General features: G+C 39.3%; 1 protein-coding gene across 3 annotated transcripts in view; it reads right to left on the reverse strand.

Annotated features, from left to right (window-relative positions):
• The window catches only part of LOC129872325 (uncharacterized), a 28394-nt gene extending 6794 nt beyond the window's left edge, over positions 1–21600 (reverse strand). Inside the window, exons 1-26 of one of the 3 annotated variants that reach the window (XM_055947277.1) lie at positions 21465–21600; positions 21227–21296; positions 20357–21114; positions 17838–17963; positions 17684–17769; positions 12559–12667; positions 11916–12011; positions 11699–11761; positions 11533–11592; positions 10562–10630; positions 9786–9867; positions 9614–9666; positions 9440–9538; positions 8082–9314; positions 6867–7868; positions 6462–6797; positions 5651–5909; positions 5335–5557; positions 4840–5230; positions 4177–4326; positions 3869–4090; positions 3539–3760; positions 2046–2723; positions 1200–1460; positions 768–1115; positions 102–514 (exon numbers count right to left, since the gene is read on the reverse strand). In XM_055947277.1, the coding sequence (XP_055803252.1) occupies positions 102–514; positions 768–1115; positions 1200–1460; positions 2046–2723; positions 3539–3760; positions 3869–4090; positions 4177–4326; positions 4840–5230; positions 5335–5557; positions 5651–5909; positions 6462–6797; positions 6867–7868; positions 8082–9314; positions 9440–9538; positions 9614–9666; positions 9786–9867; positions 10562–10630; positions 11533–11592; positions 11699–11761; positions 11916–12011; positions 12559–12667; positions 17684–17769; positions 17838–17963; positions 20357–21114; positions 21227–21284 (7397 nt within the window). In that variant the 5' untranslated portion in view covers positions 21285–21296; positions 21465–21600. Of the gene's footprint in view, positions 1–101; positions 515–767; positions 1116–1199; positions 1461–2045; positions 2724–3538; positions 3761–3868; positions 4091–4176; positions 4327–4839; positions 5231–5334; positions 5558–5650; positions 5910–6461; positions 6798–6866; positions 7869–8081; positions 9315–9439; positions 9539–9613; positions 9667–9785; positions 9868–10561; positions 10631–11532; positions 11593–11698; positions 11762–11915; positions 12012–12558; positions 12668–17683; positions 17770–17837; positions 17964–20356; positions 21115–21226 lie in introns of all 3 variants that reach the window. The other 2 variants (XM_055947276.1, XM_055947278.1) reach the window with 2 other exon arrangements.
• Between the last annotated feature and the right edge of the window lie 667 nt (positions 21601–22267).

Consider the following 22267-nt stretch of genomic DNA (forward strand, 5'->3'; position numbering starts at 1 on the left):
AATCAACAAGGTCGTTCCATCTCATGCCATGGTGAAAGCAAGCTGACTTCCCTCTCAAATTGGAAAATAAATGAGTATAAGTAAAATAAAAAAACGCTTACTTGTTTGAATCTGCACAAAGACCATAGAGAAGCTCAATATACTTTTTGTCCCACTCTTCTGCAGCACTGGGCGTGAAGTTCTGTTTATCCACTTGTGAAAGCCTCTGGAGGAAAGAAACAACATCTTTTGGAGACAGAAAGGTACTAGATGCAACAGAAACTCCAGGTTTTGTCATGTCCTCTTCAATCCATCCCTTTATTACATCTAGTATGCTAAGCAACACAGAAGAGTCGGTACCCTTCTCAGTAAGCAGGGAGTTGAGTATTTGGGTTACAGGTCGTTTACAATCTGGGATGGCCATGACCCTTTCGTTAATAAGGCCCAACACAGATTTCAGGTTGGAAATGACGACTCCAACATCAGCACCTTGACGAGAAGAAGTGACAGCAGAATCAGGATCTGATCTCTGACCCTGTAAGTGAGAGTATACCATGACTTGTTGTCAACAAAACGCATTACTTCAAAAGAATCCTGCCTTACATACAGTTTAGAGAAGAATTGGGCAAGCTCAAACTCAAGAAAAATGTATAAAATGAAATCTAGCTTGTACCAAAAGAAACTCGGGACTTACTAAATAAACACATCTCATACCCCCCCCCCCCCAAATTATGAAACAGCAGAAACTAATGATAATAATTACAGCATCAGGAAACATTATACAATACCTGCCGCACATGGGAACCAATGGATGACCCCATATCCCGAGCCAGGCGCTGAAGAAGACGGACCAGATTTACTGGCTCAATAAAGCTTTTGTGCACCTCTGCCAAGGTTTTGATTACATAAAGCACAAAGCTCACCATGCTACCTGAATTGTCTTCTCCAGAAGTTTGAGGAGTTGCAACAGCAGCAAGGTGCTTCTGTATAAGCTCTTCTACCTTTTGATACAACATCTTCACATCTTGTGGTGTATTAGCTGCTTCAGGTGGAAAAGCAACAGAAACCATTTTCAAGAGGGAGCACATTGACTTCCCAGCATCTAGCACTTTGAACTTGAAGCACGGTTCTAGAATCTGTAAAAAAATAAATGTACATTTAAGATAAGGTGCACCGATTGGAAGTAGGGTCATAGTAAATGATTCTGCCTAGGGACATACCTGAGATATATGGTTGATATTGTTGCGGATGAACAGATGAGGTTGCTTCTCCAGAACCTTGTTCATCACATCTAGACCCTGGGCCAGTGCTGTGGAAGGGTCCTTTGACTGAGAAGGTGGCAGATTGTTGAGCAGCTTCTCCAAATAATTAAATTTGACATTAGCATTTGGCCACACCTCCAAAGCTTGTGATAGCAGATCCAAAGCTTGTTTGTACATCAAACTTGCCTCCTTATCTTTGGGCTCTATCACTAACGCTACCTAATGCCAGACCTCAAACAAGTTAACATCAGAGAACGAAGAAACCTCAAATCATGAAAAAAAAACTTCCACTAGAATGGTATCATAAAATGGAAAAATAAATTGAAAAAAAGAAACGCAATATCCTCAACATTATGAAAAGAAAACAAAGCAGGACTCCCACATGCTCAAAAAGATTCAGCTGAACTATCCACCCCAAAAAACCCCACACAAAAAAAACAGAGCTAATGATTGAATGTGGACACTGAACTGTAGCTTCACACTATAAATTGCACCATCTACTGAGTTCTTTCGAGGCAAGTGAATAAAGAATGTCCAGAAAGAACAGAACTACTTCAAAGACTTGGAAGGGAAGCATCTCAGGAAACTCAGCTTGAAGACCCACACAAGCATTTAACAAATTTAACTTGTGTACCAAAAAGTGCAAATTACAAGAAAGAGGATAAATAAAAGCCAAATATTCACGGACTATCTTCTTTCAAGGAAGTGGATACAATAGCCAATTTCATGTTCACAAAATAAAAGAAGCAGGCAAAGAATGGATAAAATAGAATGAAGTATGCTCCTGCCTAGAGCTTCACAAACCATTTCAGGGAAAAACCATACTCTGATCAGAAAATTAATAATCATCTCCTCCATAGCTGCATTTGGCTTGAACTCTTCATCAGGTTGCCCGCCAGATCCAGGAGTTTCAATATTAGGAATTGATGAAGCACCGCCAGGTGAGATAACACAAAGGGATTGAAGACCAGGTTCAACCTTCACACGCTTACTAGGGTCTTCTGAGAATGAAGATCCATCTGTTGGATGCTTGGGATCAACACTACCAGCAGAAGCATGACTCAGTCCATCAGCATTTTGACCAATCCCATCATTAGCAGGTACTATTTTCATTTCGCTTTGTCTTTGTCGTTCCCAGTTCACAACCAACCCAGCAAGTTCAATTGCAAGACGTCTATTTTCAGCCGTAGTATTATATGGCAATCCCAAACGACTCAGAGAGTTCACCATCTGAGGTACAAACTGTGCTCTACAACTGTAGAATAGATCTGAATGGCGAACTATGAGCTGGAATATGTGGATGAGATTAGGGATAGAATGACCCTCCTCAACGAGAATCTTTTTGGTGTAACGAATCCATATAGGCATACGGGAATCACCAAGAGGTAACCTTCTTGGAAGTGCTGGCATGAGTATATCAAGTGCTTGTTTAACCAACATTTTATTCTCCGGCTGGCAAGTCCTAAGGAGAGCGACAAATACCTGCAGTAACTAACTCCCTCTTAAGATCAGATTGCACTAAGAAAATAGAACAGCACACAGTTCACAGAAAGAATTTAAGATGTGTCAACCATCAATAAAAAAACAACAATTTCTCCCACGATCCTCGTAATGAGATGAAGTAGAAATGTAACGGGTATCACAAACTCATGCAAACACAACCTAGCCTATTCTATAAACACTTACCAGCATTAGTTCAAACATTTTTATCCTATTCGTAAGCATAAAAATATAACCTTCAACAAAATATAAGACTCGCAAACTATTGCACATATGGAGAACATGATGTAATCAAAGTTAGCCAAATTACAAACAGCATTGCACTGGTTGGAGGCAATGGAATAGAAGCAGATATCTCACAAACAGGAAAAACACACAAGAACTAATGCTTGTTTCATACATTTTGAGCACAAACGGATAGAACAGAGAAAACACCAAAACCTCTCCACACAGATTTTTTTGGGAAATAATCCAAGAGAAGGCCACAGCAAATGCTCCAGGAGGCCAGCATAAAACATATCACTGATGAGGGTACATCAAAGCAGTGAAATACTATGTCTGTTGATACAGCTAATATCAGTGGGTGATTGAATCTGATATATACAAATATATATATATATATATATATATATATATAGAGAGAGAGAGAGAGAGAAGTCGATAAGCACTACAATAATAAGGGAATTTATATTGGAGAGAGCTTTTATAGATTAATTGAAATATATAATAAATAGAACTTTACGCCAGTGACGTATTGCATGCAGATGGCATTGTGAAACCACCACAAATAGTGGTACCTGAAGAATAATTTTCTCTGGAGCTTGATAAGCCTCCAAGAAATGGCAGACATTAACAAATGCCCACTGTTTACTAGCACTATCTTCACGTTTCAGATGATTCCAACCAAACTTTATAAGTTCCTTCCGGTGATGAACAAGGTCTGTCTGTAGATACTTGAGAAGCAGAGTAGCAAGTTGCAGAAGCTCTATCCTCAAAGGCTCATCATAATCAGCAGAAACCTACCAAGGTAAATCAGGGAAGAAGATGAAATATGCCCAAAATCAGCACAAGATTAACCGTAAAAGAATATGGACTCCATAAGAACATAAAGATATGCAATCATTTACCTCTTCTGGAGGGTCAAGAAGCTTGTCAACAATAGTCTTAATTATCGCAGAGTCAACTACATCCCAAGTCTGACCATTCTGAAATGCATGAGCTAGCATTGGAAGAATAAGCATTTGCATTACAACCACCAAATGATCATGACCAAGTTGTCGCGATTGGAAAAGGTTCAAAAAATGCAGGAGCAGGGTTCTCTTCATGTTGGGTGGATAGCCTTCAGAAACCTTAATCGCAAGACAACAATGGGTTACCAAAACTAAGGCCTCTAGCGAAAAAACTTGATAGACAGATAGCAGCCTAACAAACATACCTCAATGATATAGAACTCCTTCAAGAAGGTAAAATCTATACGAGTACGAAAGAGGAAGATGGAAAGGATATCAAACAGAACATTAATTTCAGTTTTATCATGTCGCAAATAATTCAGGAAGCATTTGACAAGCCATTTGCTCTCTTTGACCTGAAAATTTGTAATCCATAAGTTAGCAGGAAATTCAGGTGATAAAGAAAAAATCAAAAACCAATTTCCTGAATAATACACCAATACCAAAAGCATCACTAGAACATCTTGGCAAAATAATGAAGAAAAGCAATACATTTGAAACCTCAGAAATAACATAATTATCTGCTCATTAAGCAATGATTGTTCTAGACTAGTTTAAGTGGCATGGCAACTAAAAGTAAACCATCATCCTTTCCCCAAAAGACTGAGGAAACTAATTATTAACTCATCGAAAACAGCATGAGGGAGTAAAATATGACCATAAGACAGGTAAAAACAGTCCAAGTTTCATACAAGGATCTCAACTATAAAAACAGAATTCACAAAAGAATAGGTTTCAATACTATAAAGCAATCAAAGAGATAAAGCTTTCATGTGGAACAAGCACCTTAGAAACAAACAATTATCCAGGGACGATTATGTAATGAAGAATAAAAATACCAGTTTGTACGAAAACGCAACATAACTTGCCTGAACTAAGTTTAATTCCTGTTCATTCTGCAGACGGGAGATTCTTGCTGGTGACTTCCACATCAGTACCAGCGTATCAAAGATAACACGATTGTTTTGTAACCAGTTGGGCATCAACTTGACCAAAGTTTTCACTAAGGCAAGACCCTGGAAATAAGCATCTTGAGGTGCCACATTCGTTGAAGCTGAAGGAATAGAAGCCTCTACTTGAGGAGTACCAAGGCCTTCATCACCAGTAGAAGTGTTTGGCCGACTCAAAGATTCTTGTACAGCAGATGCATCAGATTTGGCAATAAATTCAGGAAAAGCACTTGCAATTATCTTTTCCGGTGATTTTGCAAGTTCTTCTCTTAAAGGCTGTCCAGCATCTGACCTTATGATGTACATAAAGCTGCAAATATATTAAACAAATCAGAGAGCTGTGGAAGCAAAAAAGCAACATAACTGCTCATACCGCAAACCAGGGAACACAATATCAACAAGCATATTGCCTACCGCCTGAAGTATTTAGGTTGACATAGGCGAGCAAGAAAGTAATCCACAGCAGCAGTTGGATATCGATTCAGGAACTTGGTCAATGGCAGCCTATATGGACTGTTAATCTCACTGTAAAACTGCCCAGGTGGAAGGGCTGCTTCCAAATCGATAGTCAATGTCACAAGCTCATCCAGAAACTTCCCAGCCGCAGATGGAAGCAGGTGGAAGAGTTCAATAATAGCTGCAACCGCAAGGACAAAATACGTGTCAAAAATAGAAGTATATCCACATAGAAGATGCCCATGTGATTATTAGGATTGAAGCTGTATCCTACCAGCAGCTATTTTTGGTTCCTCTCCAGCCTTCCACGACTTCTGACACTGTGCTAGCTTTTCAGGTTCCAACCATTTCCTAAGATGCTCCAGTAACTTGCCACCTAAGGTCACATTAAACCAATTGGCCAGTAGCTCAAGCAGGCGGGCCAAACCTTGAAGAAGAGGCATGTTGAGATTTTTAGTGTGGGCTAAGTTAACCAATATAGGCCTAAGGCTACTTTGTAGAAGTTCTTTAGGCATCCTTTGCTGTTGTATGACCTACATAACAAAGACACCATGAAGGAAAGAAGAAACTAAAACTAATGAAGCAAAGAATTGACTGAGACTCCTTCTTTTGGAAAAGGTAACTGTGAAGAATTGACTGGAACTTATAGCAACAACAACATCAACCACAAAGAATTGACTGAAAGTTATAGCACGCAACAGAAAAACAAGCATCCAGCTGAGCATGTGTACATTATCCAAAACATTGGTATGCCTTAGGGAGTAGAAGATGAAAGTCTAATGTCAAAGCATGCTTGAAAAGCCTTTAAAATACAACACCCAATGTTCTACGTTGGCACACAAAAATCGATTCTCTGTCAAGCCTAACTGCATACCCTTTTTGTCAATTTGTACTAACAGTCCCGCAAACTAAAACAAGTTATTTTTCTCCCAACCTCGCCAGTAAAGAAATGTCCAAAGGAACACGACTGTAACCCAATCACATTTCTAAGAAGATCCACTAACATGCCATAAGCATGGAAGAATAAACAAAATCAATAAGTGGTGATGGAATGGAAAATCTGATGCCAGAGAACTAAAACCAACCTGTCTCAACCCTTCCTTTGCAACAGCTACAATTTCTGAAGTTCTGCTTGTCAGAGACTTGAAGAACATCGAAATAATTTTTGAGCGCAGTTCAGATTGATTTTGGGTTTTAAAATCGGCCCACGCCATAGCAGTACAGAGTAATTCAATGCAGGCTGTGCGCAGTTTGTTCAATGAGTTTGCAACCTTAGGATTCATAAATTTTATAACCCATACAGTTTCATCAGCCTCAGCTATTTGCAATGCTTCTTGCAGGAAATTGATTAGCTCCTGAGTCAACTTAAGAAGTGGAGGTCTCAAGGCCAAGCAAAAGTTCAAAGCTGTAACAGTCCCCACCTGAAGATGCAAGATAATTAGTTCAGATGAAAGAAAATCATAAATATAACTCCAGCAGCAAAATTTTACCTGTTGCTCAACAGTCTTTGACCGTAACGGACGCAGTATAAGAGGCTGAAGCAAAGGTTGGTATAGGGGTTCTAGCAACTCAGAAACCTCACTACCAGTCCTGCTTGCCAGAAGTGCTAAACAAGACTGCACAATCTTCCTCACATTAATAGACACATTAGGATTAAACAATTCCGATGCAAAGTATTCAACTACTCCTTGGAAGCTTTGCCTCCGCGCTTCACTATTTGCTTCATCAACATTATTCACCACACGAAGAACTTGTGTAAGCACCTGGCTGGTCTCCTCCTGCTCTTTAGTGGCATAAACAGGAAGTCTTTTGAGAACAAAAACAAGTCCACGCACAATACGCACTTGAAAAGCGCACAAAGTTTCAACAGTGACTTTCCCAACCAAAGCACCAAGCCCCATGACTCCCCCCATTTGTGATTGCCATGTACATCCAAAGCAACAATGCAGAAGACGGGGAAGAAGCTGCTCAAAAACAGGGACACGAACACTAGGAGGTGGAGAATATACAGGACTCATTGATGGGCTAGAGACCATCATAGGTGTGGCAGGACCTCCTCTTGACATCAATACATCTGAATGTTTTGAGCGAGAAAGGAATAGAAGTGTCTCAGCAAACACATTTAGTGCATTTAAAGCTGCCTTGGCATGCAGTCTATTTTCATCTGCCAGGACATCCACTAAAGCATCCAAAAAGATAAGAGGGTCCAACTCTTTCAGGTTGGAAGAAGTACTATATCTTGACTTTGCACTAATAATGGTGCTAGACGAAAGCACAGAAGCACCAACTGGAGCGGCAGAAAGAGTACCATGGGCAGCAGAGCTTTCGATATGAAATATGATGGCAAAATGTCGACAGACACTGATGACATACTCATCTTTGGAATCATGCAGATCTGGTTCAGCACTTGCTGCGATGATGGTCATAAGGAGAATTTTGAAAACAGATCTTTCAGCAAGGAGTTGAGTCTTTGTCTTGACACCCAGGTCAGCCTAGAAGCATGACAGTTTCAATCATTACTATTTGAATCATAATGGAAATAAGATGAGAAGATAACCTGAAATCTTCCTAACTCTCAGGAAACTACTAGATTAAATAAATATCTAATATTGCTGAGCCAGCAACATAAAATAAAGGAATTGCCACCAATGAAGTCATCAACAGGTTTTTAGGAATAAACACAGCAACTAAGTTATATCACGAACCTTAATTTCAGATGTCTCTGATCTTCTCCAAGATGGATCAACTGAGGAAACTAACAATGTCGAGAGCATCCTAGAAGTAAATCCATCATCAGTAGCACTACCTGGAAGATTAAGTTGAGATGACAAGCATACACGAAGAAATTTTAGAGCTTGTTTTCTATAGAAAGCATCCACAATAACGCTTCTTTGCATGACAGCAGCCACTGCAAGATTTATACAACGATCTAACGGCACCAAAAATGGGGTGGATGGTTCAAATGTAAGGATCACACGAAGCCCATGCTCAGGATTTTCCTTGCATTCAAGAGCAAGAGGTTCTTTGAGAAAACGTCTATTACGCCCACCTAACTTGCCAAGGAGCTGCAGAGACTTCCCACCCCAAGGATAAGGTGCAGGCCTCAAATGAGACCATAATGCTAAAATCACCTCAGACATGACATTTGCCATGCTTGGTTCCAAAAAATCCGGATTAAGACTATCAATCCAGAACTCAAGTGTTCTTAAACCAAGACTCACTAGGTCATCACTTCCTTTGAGACACATAACAAGAGGCTTCATCAGGCGAGGAAGGTAAGGTAACAGTGAACTTAATCGTGCAGGCAGTGTCAAGCAAAGCTCCAGCAGAAGCTCCCTCATATCTTCACCATTAGGCCCCTCAAGCAAAGCCAATAGCATACTCAAACAGAGTTGCAGCATAGAAATCAAGTCACGCAATAGAAGTTCAAATTTTCCTCCAGCAAGGGCGCGAAACATTGTACGAAGGAGTTGCAAATAACCAATGGGTTTTTCTACCTCGGTTGCATTTTTCATGCAAGTTTCCATAATAACATGCACATGAGGTTGCAGAATGCGCTCAGAGTCTGAAGGAGCCTTAGCAACAGCACCAAACAAAAACCGAAAAAGATGCAAAACCAGCTTTGCTGCAGGTGAATCTGGATGCTTCAGGACATCAAGTTTGCTGCTTACAAGGAAGTTAACCAGGACATCTGCAAATGGTCTAAAAACCTTTGGTGCTTGCAATAGGCTGGAAAAGATGTGGACTAACTGTGTGTTAGAAATCATGCACTCAAACAATTCAGGCATGCACAAGGAGAACATGTCCATTAAATCCCGTGGTTCCATAATAGCCAAAATCTGGGAAAAAAGGTGGATCATTTCTCTCTCTTCCTCCTTCTCTTTGAATAATGCCAAGCAATGAACACCACTTTTAAGCACACCAGAAGCTTTCCAAACCTACCAACAGTTAAAACATAAAGTGAATTAACAACATTCCTCGGCCACAAGCATCCCCTAAACAAAGATTGAAGTGATGTAATTGAGGCCACTATGCAAGATCAAATGCTGCATTAGCATAATACCTCATCTTCTCTCATCCCTTTAAAAGGTTGAGGTACTGCTGAACTAGTTGAAGCTGAGGCAAGAACTTGAGGAGGCGTCCCCTGAGTGGAAGCCGAAACCTAGAACCAGCTGGACCACATTAGAAAAAGTAGAAATATGAAAGTGGAACTCCTGGAACAGTTAATTTTATATACCTGTGATCGAGGCAAATGTGCATGGGTGATGCTCCATATTATGGTTTTCATTCCTGAAAGACGTAAAGGTAACTAGTTACAAAGAAAAAGAGCAGACTAAGTCAAATTAGAATAGAGCAAGACAGTTCATCTATCGTCCATGATGTACAAGGTAATGTTAGTGAATTGTTACCCATAACCAAAGTTTTAATCAGATGCTTGCAATCATTGACTTCCTTAGAGTGCTCCACAGGGACTTGCAAATTGAGTACCGCCTAAGAAATTACAATTCACGGTCAAGAGAGAAGACCAAATACAAACAATGAAATTTAATGACAGAACAATACTACTAAAGTAAACTTTCCGGCATTCAAACATCACCTCTAGTCTATGAGTGTTCTTTCAAGCAAAAAAGTAGTGACGGCAGCCAAGCAAGAAAATAATCCAGTAATAATATCACCCTAGTGTAAAATCTTTATACTGGCGGATTCTCGTTCTATGTTCAAGAGATTCATGACTTAATATGCACTAGAAAGGCAATGCCCACTACACAGGAAGAAGTTTTAATTATGAATACAAAGTTCATGCACATAAAGGAGTTTTTGGCAGTAAGAAGCTTATTTTTGATACTTAGTGGTGGAAAGAGATTCTTTTTATTCTACTTAAGGCTCCCAACAACCTCACATATAAAAGTAATGTCTTACTTATCAGAAAAATGGTATAACAAATCAAACAATAATGTGATTATAACTATCGCACTTAAACAATTTATTCAACTTGTACCATTGAATATGCAAATTATCAGTACACATAAAAAATTAAAAAAAAGGCATTAGAACTAGAAGAGTTACATAAACCCTCAACTTTGAATCCACTAGTGCTTCAAACCATATTAAAGGGACTCAAAAAGAGCTTGACAACTCAGGAAAGACACGAATTGAGGAAAGCAAAGATATTCACGAAAATTACCTGCACTGGAAGTTCTAGTTTTGACCTCAACGTAGATCGACCTTTCACATCCTCCCCCTCTTCGAGTAGCTACAGTCCAAATATACAGAGGAAGTATTAATCCGAATACAGTTGATTGGTTTATAAACGGGGAAAACTGGGAATATCCGACAAATAAGCACATTTGATGCTATTGTATTCAGGAAGTAAAGTAACTGTGAATGTCATTGAGCACAGTACACATGTATAAACGAAATTTGTAAGACTAGATTAGAGAATATTTCATAATATTCCCATTGAGACCAATATTTTTTATATTTAGACTACTTAATTACTTTTTTTATGAAGAGAATATTTCTTAATTAGAAGCAATGAATATCTATTTACAATATTGTGCATAACCTAAAACTCCTACATTATGAGCTGTTTTGCACATCTTTTTTATTAAATAATAGGCAGTACCAAGCCGGTACAACAGCATTACAGAGATTAAACTGGATTTAGATTGCATAAAGCTGAAGGGAATCCAAATTACCCAGCAAACAAGAACTAGGAAGCTCTTGGACATCGTTACCCAACAATTTCAAAAGCTATTCTTTTTTATTTATTTTTCTATTTGCACACTTGATATCTTTCTAATGAGTTGTTTGGAAAGGGAAGTGAATAATAACACACAGATTAAAAATTGGATTATGATATGGCTAGATTGAACAATCGATACTGGTCGGAATTAGGATAACAAATAGGGAGAGCTAAACTGGGAATAGTAGTAGTATTTGTGAGTTTAATAATCTCCAACTTACAACCATGAAGCTATACAAGATAAAAAACAATAGACTGCAACAAAGTTCAAAGCTACTTTGGATCTAGAAAACAAAAAAGGGATAGAGCTAATGATCTTTCTCAAAAAGATAAGTTAATAGAGTTAAAGAAGCCCAAAGACCCAAGAGAATTCCACATCATCCAACCGAAAGTCGAAATCGATTTATTACCTGCGGAATTGTACGCTTAAACGTGTTGAATTTGCCGACAAAAGCGTCCAAAATCCGACCCTAACACAAATATAATGACATGAGTTCTAGTACAAAAATATCTGGAAAAACTGTGGTTTTCCAAGAAACAAATAAAGTCTTGAAATATGCAATAGTAGTCCCAGACCAACAAAATCCTTGCTTCATCCATAGATTGCTGGTCGACACCTTTCTCAAAAATTGGTTCCACCTGTCAAAGGAAGATGAGGGTATCAGTCAAATTGAACATTGACCACTACCATCTAAACGTCCAAAACATCTAGTTATACTGCAGCTGCAATTGGGGGGGGGGGGGGGGGGGGCAGATATACATAATGCTTTCAAGGACAGAATACGGTCCTTACTAGATTTAACATCAAACGAGCACATGTGGTATGGATGCTGAGCGACAAAGAAGCATCATGCATGTTGCTTGAGAAAAGGTAAATAATCCGTGATAACTGCACACAAATAAATCAAGATATACCCTTTTCAGTAGTAGCAATGGAAAAGAAAGCATATGCAGACGGCATTATCAGTCGAAAGATAAGGAGAAATTATAGATCACAGAAGAAATCTGATAAATAAATATTAGACAAGGAGAAGGGTGAAGATAAAGAAAAATCCAACTACTAATGTTCCTTTGTTCAACCACAACATTTCAAGCACTAATTAATCGAAAGAAGCAACTATCAGGCAATTCGACCCCTCTCCTTCCTTATCTTAAGCTTCTTTGTCAAGAACGGGATCCAACTAGTACAGTTTATCCATTAAAGTCTTCCCTTGGTAGGGCCTTTATCCAAAGAAAACAACTGCCATAATTCTAACAGAATTGAAATCATACAACGTTCCACTATGTTGAGGAACTAGGGAGGAGGTGCAAAGGCACTCATTGACATAAATCATTTCACCAAAAATAATCCCTTAGGAAGCAATAAGAACAACAGACTACCACAGAAATCAACATCTTCTTACAGAATAGGACCAAAGTATCAAAGCATGCAATACCTGGGACAAAGAAAGATCCCCCCTGACATGGTGAACAATCTCCGCCAATAGGCTGTAAGCCAAAGGCCTCAATGTCTCAAAGCATGCACGACCAGTTCCAACAAGGACCCTGATGGAGTTTATTTCAAACATCAAATTGCAACATCTAACCAAGAGACTTAATTGACTAATCCTTGTTCATTCCTGAATTCCCACAGGCAAAAACAAGATAAGAAGTACGATCCACAATAGCATGAAGGAAAGAACTGGCAAGAAGTTAATTAAACGCATATACATACTTTAACAGCGACTTAGTGGGATTTTTTTTCTTGGAGGAATGCTAACGGCAACCAATTTTATTTAATGTTGTTGGTTATTCTCCTAATCGAGCAAAGACTTCAGCATTCATATATCCCTACAATCTTCTCTCTCTCTTCCGATAACGGCTCTTTCTTCCCAATAACGGCTATCGATTCCGCCGGAGGCCACCAAGGACCAGCCAGGTATCTTACTTACCCCCTTCTCTCTCTCTCCTTCTTCTCTCCCCTCTCCCCCCTCTTCTTCTCTCTCTTCCCTTCTTCCTGTTCGACGCAACCCTAGGCAGCAAACTGGAGAGAGCCGGTGGCATCACTGTCGAAACAGGTGCCGGCGGCATCACCGGCGACCACACATAGCATCACCAAGCTTCCAACGGCTACCAATCCGACCAACTCTTCATCGTCTTCTCTCGTTCTCCGGCGAAACAGGTGCCCAAATTCCGGCGGCTCCAAGTATATTCCGTTGACGTCCAGGAAGCCAGGTTCAATCTTCCTTTTTCTATCGGATCCCTTGAACCCCAAATACTGTTTTTGCCTCTGATTAGTTTGCCTACCACTATTGTTCTTATTTTGTTTTAGTCTTACCTTTATTGTCCTCCCTTTTCTTTCCGCTTCCAGCACTTATTGGCTAGTGTGCTTCCGTTAGCATACTTGCCTATTAGTTAGGGAGTGTTGTAACTAGTCTACATTATATATTGTTATCTATACATTATATACTGTTATATATCTTGTTGCTTGTATCCACTTGATTTATTTGTTCTCAACTTTTCACTTTGTAGTTCATAGTTTCTAATGGCATTAGAAATTGATGGTGGACTAGGGTCATGTCCTCAATTGGGGTTGAAGGCAAAGGAAAATAGTGGTAAGAGGGGGGCGGGGTATCTTAAGTTGAGAGTAGGATCATGGAACATAGGGTCACTTACAAGGAAGTCCATAGAGCTAGTGAAGAGTCTTAAGAGGAGAAAGATTAATATAGCTTGTGTTCAGGAGACTAGATGGGTAGGTACCAAATCTCGAGATGTGGACGGTTTTAAATTGTGGTACTCAGGAAGCTCAAGAGATAGAAATAGGGAAGGTATTCTAGTTGACGCGGATCTTAGAGAGAGTGTGGTGGAGGTAAAGAGGATCAGTGATAGGTTGATGACTATTAAGTTGGTTATACGCAAACTTATTGTGAATATTGTCAGTGCGTATGCACCCCATGTGGGTCTGGATGAGGAAGTCAAGAGGCTCTTTTGGGAAGATTTGGATGAGGTAGTGAGAGGTATACTGAACACCGAAAAGATTTTCATTGGTGGAGATTTTAATGGTCATATCGAAACAACATGTGGTGGGTTTGATGATGTCCATGGAGGTTTTGGCTTTGGGGAAAGGAATGGTGGCGGGGTATCTCTCCTGGAGTTCGCTAATTGCTAACTCATGTTTTCTGAAAAGGAAAAATCATTTGGTTACCTTTAGTAACACGGTAGCTAGGAGGCAGATTGATTACCTACTCTTTCGGAAAGGGATAAGGGCCATTGTAAGGATTGCAAGGTTATCCCAAGCGAAAATATTACTACCCAACATAGGCTTTTAGTGATGGATTTGGAGATTAAGAGGAATAGGAGAAAGAAGATACTTTATGATCGATCGAGGATTAGATTGGGGGGGAGGGGGCATAACCCCTGCCTTTTATCAGAAAATGGGGGAGAAGTTAATTAGTACGGGGGCCTGGAGTAGTAGCGTAGATGTACACAACATGTGGGACATGACCGTTGGTTGCATTAAAAATGCAGCTACCGAGGTACTAGGGGTACCGAGAGGAATCTTTGGTGGTCGCCAAAGAGATTGGTGGTGGAATGGAGAAGTTCAAGACAAAGTGAAAGCTAAGAAGATAGCCTATACGGAGTGGTTTGAGTGTATGGGTGAAGCTAAGAAGTGTAGGCTTAAAGGTATTTATAAGACGGCGAAGACGGAAGCAAAGTCGGCGGTCACGAGTGCTAAGACGGCAGCTTTTGAACGTTTATATGTCGAGTTAGGAGAAAAAGATGGGGAATAAGAGATTGTTTAGGCTCGCCAAAGCGAGAGAGAGAAAAGCTCGCGACTTGGATCAAGTAAAGTGCATCAAGAACGAAGAAGGTGAAGTGCTAGTAAATGAGACCTCTATTAAACAAAGGAGGCAATCTTACTTCCACAAACTCTTAAATGAAAGAGGGGACCGAGATGTTGTAATAGGTGATTTGGTGTACTCCCATAGTGTTCGAAATTTTGGGTACTGCAGGTGCTTTAGGGTTGAGGAGGTTAGACGTGTTGTTAGTAGGATAAGGAAAGGGAGAGCGATCGGACCCGACGAGATGCCGGTGGACTTTTGGAAAAGCATTGACAAGGCAGGTTTAGAGTGGTTGACTAGGTTGTTTAATGTTATTTTGAGGACAGCTAAGATGCAAGATGAATAAAGGTGGAGTACTATGGTCCCATTGTACATGAACAAGAGTGATATCCAAAATTGTAATTGGTATCAAATTGTTGAGTGACACTATGAAAATTGGGAGAGGGTGGTAGAGATGAGGGTGAGGAGAAGAGTGTCAATTTCAGATAACCAATTTGGGTTTGTGCTGGGGCGGTCGATTACTGAAGCAATCCATCTTATGCGGAGACTGATGGAGAAATTTAGGGAAAGACAGAGGGAACTCCATCTAGTGTTCATCGATCTTGAAAAGGCTTATGACAAAGTGTCGAGGGAGGTTCTCTGGAGTTGTTTGGAGGCTAAAGCTGTTCCGATGGTTTATATTAGGGTAATACAGGATATGTATGTTGGAGCCAAGACTCGAGTTAGGAGGATGGGAGGTGACTCAGAGCACTTTCCTATTGAGATGGGAATACAACAGGGATCCATGTTGAGTTCCTTTCTTTTTGCCTTGGTGATGGATGAGCTAACACGATCTATTCAAGAGGAGGTGCCATGCTGTATGCTATTTGCAGATGACATAGTTTTGATTGATGAGACTCAGGACATAATCAATGATAGGTTGGAGGTTTGGAGAAAAACATTGGAGTCGAAAGGGTTCAAATTGAGCACGACCAAGACAGAGTACCTGGAGTGCAAATTCAGTATTCCATCGGATGAAGAGGGCATGGAAGTGAGGCTTGCCACTCAACTTATCCCCAAGAGAGAAAGCTTTAAATATCTTGAATCCGTCATCCAGAGTAATGGGGACATCGACGAGGATGTCACGCATCGCATTGGGGCAGCATGGACAAAATAAAGGCTTGCCTCTAGAGTCTTGTGTGATAAAAAGGTACCCTCCGAACTTAAAGGTAAGTTTTACAGAATGGTGGTTAGGTCGTCGTTGTTATATGGTGTGGAGTGTTGGCCAGTCAAGAACTCCCATGTTCAGAAGATGCATGTTGCGGATATGAGGATGTTGAGATGGATGTGTGGGCATACTAGACGAGATAAGATTAAGAACGAGGCTATTCGAGATAAGGTGAGAGTGGCTTCTGTGACAGATAAGATGAGAGAAGCAAGACTGAGATGATTTGGACATGTGCAGAGAAGGTGTGTCGACGCCCCAGTTAGGAGGTGCGAGCAGTTGGATTTGGGGGCTACGCGGAAGGGTAGACCGAAAAAGTTTTGGGGAGAGATGATTAGACATGATATGGCACAACTTCATATCACCGAGGACATGACCTTAGATAGAAAGGAGTAGAGGTCGCGTATTAAGGTAGAAGGCTAGTAAAGGTAGAAGACTAGCAGGGGTAGAGTGTGGTATTGTCCTGTGACGATCTTAGGCCTAGGCGTGCCAGTTTAGTTGTGTTGCTACTGCCATCTGACTAACATTTTCTTGTTATTAATATTGTTCTTGTCTTGTAGAATTTGTAGCGCTTCTTGTTTTAGTTGATATGGTGTATATGTATTGTTGCTCTCTCATTCTTGGAACAGGTACTTTTAAGCCGAGGGTCTTCCGGAAACGGCCTCTCTACCTCCATAAGGTAGTGGCAAGGTCTCCGTATACTTTACCCTCCTCAAACTCCACTTGTGGGATTCCACTGGTATGTTGTTGTTGTTGGTTATTCTCCTAATCTTGTTTCCTATCAACCCTTTCCAATTGTCTGCCAGTAAAAGGCACAGTTCTGTAAGCACACTTCCAACGTGCAGCTCAGGAACTTCCTAACCAGGAATAGATATCCAGGAATGCAAGACTGGGTCAAAAGGCCAGTAAAGTGGTACTAATCAAGGGACAAGGCAAATACAGGGACACTTTTACAGGTAATGGTGAATGGGGAACACTTCACAACCAGCTTTTATCGCTTAGGGGTCTTTTGGTAAGATGCATTAGAAAAATAATACAGCCACTAGCTTTGTGTATTCCTAATATCTTGTTTGGTGCACTTTTTCAACCCATGTATAACTAATGCAAGTATTAGTTATACACTCTATTTGGTATTAAGCTACGTATAACTAATATATGACAAACCATGGTATTAGTAATGCAAGGGTTTTGAATGCATGCATTAGCATGATTAAAGACACAATTGCCCCTCAAAACCTTTTCCCCATCCTCCACCATATTTGTAGAGGGTGTTTTTGTAAACAAATAATTTATTTTAGAAATTATACAATGCATGTTATTTTTAATACACCAAACCAACCAGTGCATAAGAAATAATCTCGGCATAACTAACGTCGGCATTACTAATACACTATATTTAGCACAATTATTATACATCCTACCTAACGACCCCTTATAATGCTGAGCAATTTTTATGCACCTCATACAAGACACTAAATTTCTAAAGTCACAAGAAAGCATGAGTTTTTCCCACCCAACATGTGATTGAACATTTACCTCTCTTCCAAAAGCGTGTCAATAAGGGGGAACAAACCCCTCTTGAAATCTGTCCCAAGAACATGTTTCAGGGCCACCAGCAGTTCCTAAACAACAAAGTTCAGTTTTCAACTATATGCAAAGCAAAGACAAATCAAGTTAACACGGAGATCACCTTTCGAATAGACACAGAATCTGAACATGTGACAAGCAGATTCACAATGCTTTTACATATACTCTCTTCATGCGGCTTAATGTAGTCAGCAAAACTCTTCAACAGGTAAGTCAAGAAAGAAACTGTCTGCAGATTTGAACAAAATAAGTCTACTTAGTCTTCTCCCCCTCAAACTGAATGGGAAAATGTAAGTTATCTAGAAAAGAATTAGATCAGGTGAACAGAAAACAACAAAATAAGCAGATAAGGTGAACAGAAAACAACAAAATAAGCACAAACGAACCTATCTTCGAATTTATCAACGATGGAGGTAACAAAATATTAATAAATCTAGGACGTCACTTTTTTTTGGTGAGTATAATTAATAAGAATCTGGGACATTCCCTCAAACATAACTGCTTGTGCTTAGACAAAATTTCAGTTAATAATCATGGTTTTCATGCTAACTTGTGTGTACCTCAACTGAGTCACCAAGTACCTCCAACCTCCCGCTAGTGCAGTACGGGATCTTTCTACCCACCAAAACTTAGACAGATAGGTAAACTTCACCTGGCGTCGCTCTTATGGCATTCTAACCTTGGAGCCAAGGTTGTCAATCCAACTCTTCAACTGCTTGGCCACTTCTTTCTGGGTTTTACACTTGGACACACTATTAGAAATCACGAGAACGATCCTCTCTTGAATTCCTTTTAAATTCTTTTGGTCGGTGGGTGGTGATGTTGAGTGTTGGATGGACTTCTATTATACATTTTAGTTTCCTTTTCCTGTTGGTACTTTATGCCATAAAGACTTCATAAACTCACTCAAGACCATCAGTTTCTTCAGGTAAGGTCACTCTATGATCAATTAATTATGCCTCTGCGACAATTTAATCCAAGATCTTCAATTAGGAATAGTATATTCGTATTTCATCAAATACAAAAATAGGATAATGGAAAGGAATAGACGTAATTTCAAAAACCATCTCTATACCACCAGCAGCTCCAATTAGTCAAGCAACACTTAGCCCACTCCCAACACAAAAATGGGGATGGGGCAGAAAAAGTTCCAAGGGCCATTCGGTTCAGATACTAATGTGTGTTATAATGCATGGATTGTTTATGTGGTGAATATATAAAAAATAAAAAATAAAAAGGACAAACAAGTGGTGAATGTAATGGTGCATTACCAAGCAAATAGCAAACTGACAAATGTATTTCTTCTTTCTTTTATTTGGCTTGCTTTCAAGAACCTCACTAGACCTACTTTCCAGTTCTTTTCTTTTCCTTTTTTTGTGAAAAAAACTCAATTGACCTACTTCCCATTTTTAACCAACCAATATTCTCGTCTTGATATGCCTTTACGCAAACTATCCTTGGACATCTAAAATATTGTTTGTGCCAATAATAAAGAGGGGAAAGTGGCTATAGTGTGATGTTTAAAACTTTCACAAGTTACTCCCAATATTACCTTTATAACCACAAACTAACAAGAATAAACGAGGTTTACAGGGTCATTCTACTGATCAAGTACATATTTCCTCATAGATTCACACTCTCCCACCTCCTATCATCACTATTTTGTCTTTGTGTTTATCCTCAATTAATGTTTCTTCTTCATTAAGTTGTAACAGAATGTGACGTTATTTACACAAAACAGACTTCCAACTTGTTTGGGACTAAGGCACGGTGGTTGGAGTTCAAGGGTTACAATAAGTCCAATGAATCAAGTTAAACTTTTTTGACTTTGATTTCTACACGTGTGTTGTACTCAACTGATGTAATCTGATTTGACTAAAGAGGTAATACACTTGAACAGGCAGTTAAGGAAGCACAGGAGGACATATTAGGGAGAAAAAGATGAATTGCCAAAACCACAGGAAAGCAACAAGACATGATCATAAACTTATTCACCTCAAGAGACGCAAGATAAGGTTAAGTGTAAAGCAGAAAAGGAAGAAAAAGACAGGAAAAAAAAGAACAACAGTTTACCAACCAAAGGTGCTGAAGAATGAGGACTACAATTTGTTTTCAGTTAGTAGGATGAGGACTACTAAGTAAGCTTATGCTTTCTCTTTTCCCTATATTCTTCCTCAGGAAAAGAAAAGGTAGCTATATGTCCAAATATGCCTATGAAAAATGGTACATCACTAACCAGTAATCCTACAATAATGGCAATCTTAGGGACAATTGTAGCATGAACCAACAGTTGATGGGGTTAACACCATCTTACTACAATAACAAAGAATACAATAACGGCAGAAGAAAACCCACTAGACATGGCACAGCTGAATGTACAGAAAACTAAGTTCTCCAAAAATAAGCATAAGTAGGTAATGTCAAATAAACTAAAAGCAAAAGATCACGAGTAAGATTAAATGGGCTTCGTTTCTCCATCGGCAAACTCAGAAAACTATCATGAGCAATTGTCTAACAGCTTGATTATCAGAATTGGCCTAAAAAGGAGGTGACTTACACCAACTTGCACAAAAACTAAAGAGCTCAAGTGAAAAGTGTATTTTCAAGAGATCAAAATCTTACCTTAACCTGTGCACCCTTCAGTTCAATAAAGTGGGTCTTCAAATGAGGAGGCACCTTTTCGGGACCCGCCACTGATATGGCCGAAACCATCAAAGGCAACAAATGGGGAATATTTGTCTGAACCAGCCGTCCATATAATTGAAACAGGAACATCACTACCAACGGACTCTCAGTAACTATCTTAAATGATCTCGTACTGGGATTAAGCTGACCAGCGCCCAAATACCCATTAGAAGTACTCATTTGATCTGACACCTCCATTGGTTTCACATCAGCCTCACCCAAAGAGGACACAGACGACGTGGGCATGGGCGGTGGAGGCACTGCCATTGCCCCACTCTCAAAGAAATAGCTTACAGTAGCCCTAAAATTCTGGTAAATTTTACAAACAAAGTCCAAAAAGGGTTGAACTTCATTTTCTAAAGAAGGCCTAAAGTTCCGAAGCAAATCAAAGATAATACGAATGCAAATTAAGCCATTTTCTTCATTATCCGTTGTAAGAACGTGCATTGCCACCTTCAAGAGCTCCTGTACAAATGGTCTTAGGACTTCACTGTGAGGAAGCCTATTTAGTATCTCAACCACAATGTTCCTCAGCTTATGTTCAGGATTATCTGAGAACTGTGGCTTTGTAATTTGATATAAAACACCGGAAAACGCACGAAAATAGCATTTAAGGAAATTTAAGTACTCCCCTGTGTGTGTTATCTCCAAACTATCCCGCACCTCCATTGCCATCTGTAGTCTTGTTTGAATTGCTGTTACAGAAAAACAAAAAAACAGATAATTATAGACACACACATGCATATAATTAAATAGAAAGAAGAAAAAAAATGAAAAACAGAGTGAACAGTAAAGGTAGTGAAGTACGGAGGTCGGGTTCGAGAAGGTGCCGAGAATGCTGATCGAAATCCTGAATGGGACTCATGTTGTATAAACTCTGAAAACCAGATGCAGAAATCAATAATCTTTGAAGTAAACGGACTTGAACTGGGGTTTAAGAAACGAGAAATTGAGAAGCTTTTCGACAGAACTGATTTTTCAGAATTCACAGTTGTAATTTGAACGAATTGAGAGTGAAATTGCTAGCTTTTGTATATGAACTGACGTGAATTTCGAAAGGAGGATTTTAGACTAGGGTTTTGAAAAAGATGTAATTGATTGAACTGAACAGACGGGGGAAATAAATTTTTCTTTCCCTCTCCAGGACGGAGGTTGTAGCTCCGCCCGGTTCGCGGTGGACAGGCTATTTAAGGTGCAAGACTAAATTTTTTTCGTGCACTCCCCGGCGTTTGTTAAAATTGCAGATCATCCCCCTAGTGTCTTTCATAAGTTCACTTAACTGCGATTATTATTCTTTTATTTGTTAACTTCCTCTTCTGATCAGTTTAGGTTAACTTATCTAAAGCAATTTATAAGTTACTTTCAACTTATAAACGCCAAGAAAAAAAGTTGGACTAAGCTAAGTCAAATAGGTCAAATTATTTTTTGGGATTTATTTTAAGCACAAAATAACTTTAAATTGATCAATCAAACACTCAAAAAAACTGAAACAGCTTATAAGCTATTTTCAAAATCTTATAAGCCAATCCAAATGGGCTCTAAGTACCAACTTATCATCAGAAAGGTTATCTTTATTATAGTGGATCAAATATTTGATTATATTAGTTTATAATTATATTTTATTACAACTGATAGGATCAAGATAAATATGTGCATTATAAGTGGTCAAGATCGTATTCAAATCAAATAATATAAGGGTCAAAATTTCAGTAACTCTATGTTTGACCATATTAGTTTAAGGTTGTATTTTATTGAAATCGATAGGACCATTATAATGTGTGCATTATAAGTAGTCAAGATCGCATCCAAAATGTGTTTATGGACTAAGCTAACATATTTTGCAATAAT

This window comes from Solanum dulcamara, chromosome 11 (genome assembly GCF_947179165.1).
Source record: "Solanum dulcamara chromosome 11, daSolDulc1.2, whole genome shotgun sequence".
Classification (NCBI taxonomy): domain Eukaryota; kingdom Viridiplantae; phylum Streptophyta; class Magnoliopsida; order Solanales; family Solanaceae; genus Solanum; species Solanum dulcamara.